General features: G+C 65.5%; 1 protein-coding gene across 1 annotated transcript in view; it reads left to right on the forward strand.

Annotated features, from left to right (window-relative positions):
• LOC108510264 (kinesin-like protein KIF3C) overlaps positions 1 to 1,782 on the forward strand; it is a 13,098-nt gene extending 11,316 nt beyond the window's left edge. Inside the window, exon 4 of the mRNA XM_017839933.1 lies at positions 347 to 1,782. Within this exon, the coding sequence (XP_017695422.1) occupies positions 347 to 476 (130 nt within the window). The 3' untranslated portion in view covers positions 477 to 1,782. The remainder of the gene's footprint in view (positions 1 to 346) is intronic.
• The last annotated feature ends 6 nt before the right edge of the window (positions 1,783 to 1,788 follow it).

Below are 1,788 nucleotides of genomic sequence, written 5' to 3' on the forward strand. Positions count from 1 at the left end.
CCTGGAAGTGTCCAAGGCCAGGTTGGACGGGGCTTGGAGTAACCTGGGCTGGTGGGAGGTGTCCCTGCCCATGGCAGGGGGTGGGATGAGATGAGCTCTGAGGTCCCTTCCCAGCCAAACCATTCCATGATTCCATGATACTCGGATATCCCCCCACAAGGTGCTGCCCTGCCCAGCACAGGGTGCTGCCTGCAAATGACAGAGAAAACAGCTGGATTTGGGGGATTTTGGGGCCGGTGGGAGGCAGGGCAGGGGCAGCAGAGCAGGGCAGTGTGTCCATGTGTGTCCCCAGCGGGAGGCAGGGCAGGGGCAGCAGAGCCCAGCAGTGCCCCTCTCTGTCCCCCAGGTGCCAGACGCCGCGGTCGCTGCCCTCCTCCACCACCCACGTGTCCCTCACCTCCGGCGCCGCCTGTGCCGCCGCGATGCCAGCTCAGATGCCAGCTCAGATGCCAGCTCAGATGCCAGCTCAGGAGTGACGTCCCGGAGCCCCGGTCCGGACTGAGCCCCGGGGGGCCGAGGGAGGGCCCCGCTCGTCCTTGTCTGCAGCTGCTTTGTGTGCGTGTGTTTGTGAGACACGAACGGCCCGGCGGGGGACCCGCCCCTTCCCTCCCTCCCTCCCTCCCCGTGCCCCTCCCCGTGCCCCTCCCCGGCCCGGATCTGTCACTTTATTTATTTAACCTATTTATTTATGGAGTGGTTGATGGCGGAGGCAGGAGACGCGCTCGGACTGTTGGACGTGCAGGGCTGGCCCTGGGCACTGTGCTGACCCCCGGGTTTGCCCAGCTCCCAGCCCTGCCCACGCTGCCCAGCACAGGGCTGGGCACGGCCAGGACACGCTCACCAGCCAGGAGGGGCACGGGACCCTCTCCGGGGGCTTTGGCGGGAGCTGGTGCTGCCTTTGCTGTGCTGGATTCCCGGGAATTCGGAGATTCCTCCGCGGGTTTGGAGACTCGGTGGTGGCAGCACCTTGTCAGAGTCCCCCAGTGGGACTCCCCAGCCTGTGCCAACGCCGGGGGCAGCAGGGACATCTCACGGACACGGGCATGGCCGTCACTCCAGGAGCACCAGCTCCATCCACAGGGATCACGGAGTCACCAAAGTCAACCAAAGCCAAGGGCTTTGTCCACCTGTGCCACGCTCTGGAGACACTCTGGAGGCAGCCCCGGCCCGTCGAGGTGCCTGACACCATCTCCCGTCCCTGGGCTGGGACTCCTGACAGCAGCAACAAGAGGTGGAACTTTCCAGCCCCTTCCATCCGCCCATCCCAAAGGCAGGCAGCGTGGGGAGAACAGAGCTGTGGGATGGGAGTGGCTCCCTCCTGCAGCTGAAGGCAATGGAGAAACGTGGGACAAGGTGGTGACGCCCAGGGGAGGGAGGTCATCGCTCCCCTCCGGGCTGGGCAATGCCACAGGGAGGTCACTTCTGAGCTGGGGGAGATTTCCAAGCGGGTGGGGGAGGGATGGGTGTGAAATGGGGGGTGGGGAAGGGGATGGGGCTGTGAATCCCATCCCAGCTGCCGCACCCTTGGTGTTCCTGTGGGACGCGGCTTCCGGAGGGAGGGAAGGTGGGACCTTGGCGAAGCCCCTTCCTGGCAGTGCCAGGCCAGCAGCTGTGCTTTCCCTGGCATGGGGGGGTGAGGAGATCTGTTTGTGTGACACGATTCTCATGGGCAAGGGAGTGACCTCCGGCTCACCTGGGAGGTGTGGATTGGCAAAGGGCCGAGCACAGGGAGTCCCCGGGCACAGGGAGTCCCCGGGCACAGGGAGTCCCCGGGCACAGGGAGTCCCC

Source organism: Lepidothrix coronata, unplaced genomic scaffold, assembly GCF_001604755.1.
Source record: "Lepidothrix coronata isolate B3197 unplaced genomic scaffold, Lepidothrix_coronata-1.0 Scaffold584, whole genome shotgun sequence".
Lineage (NCBI taxonomy): Eukaryota > Metazoa > Chordata > Aves > Passeriformes > Pipridae > Lepidothrix > Lepidothrix coronata.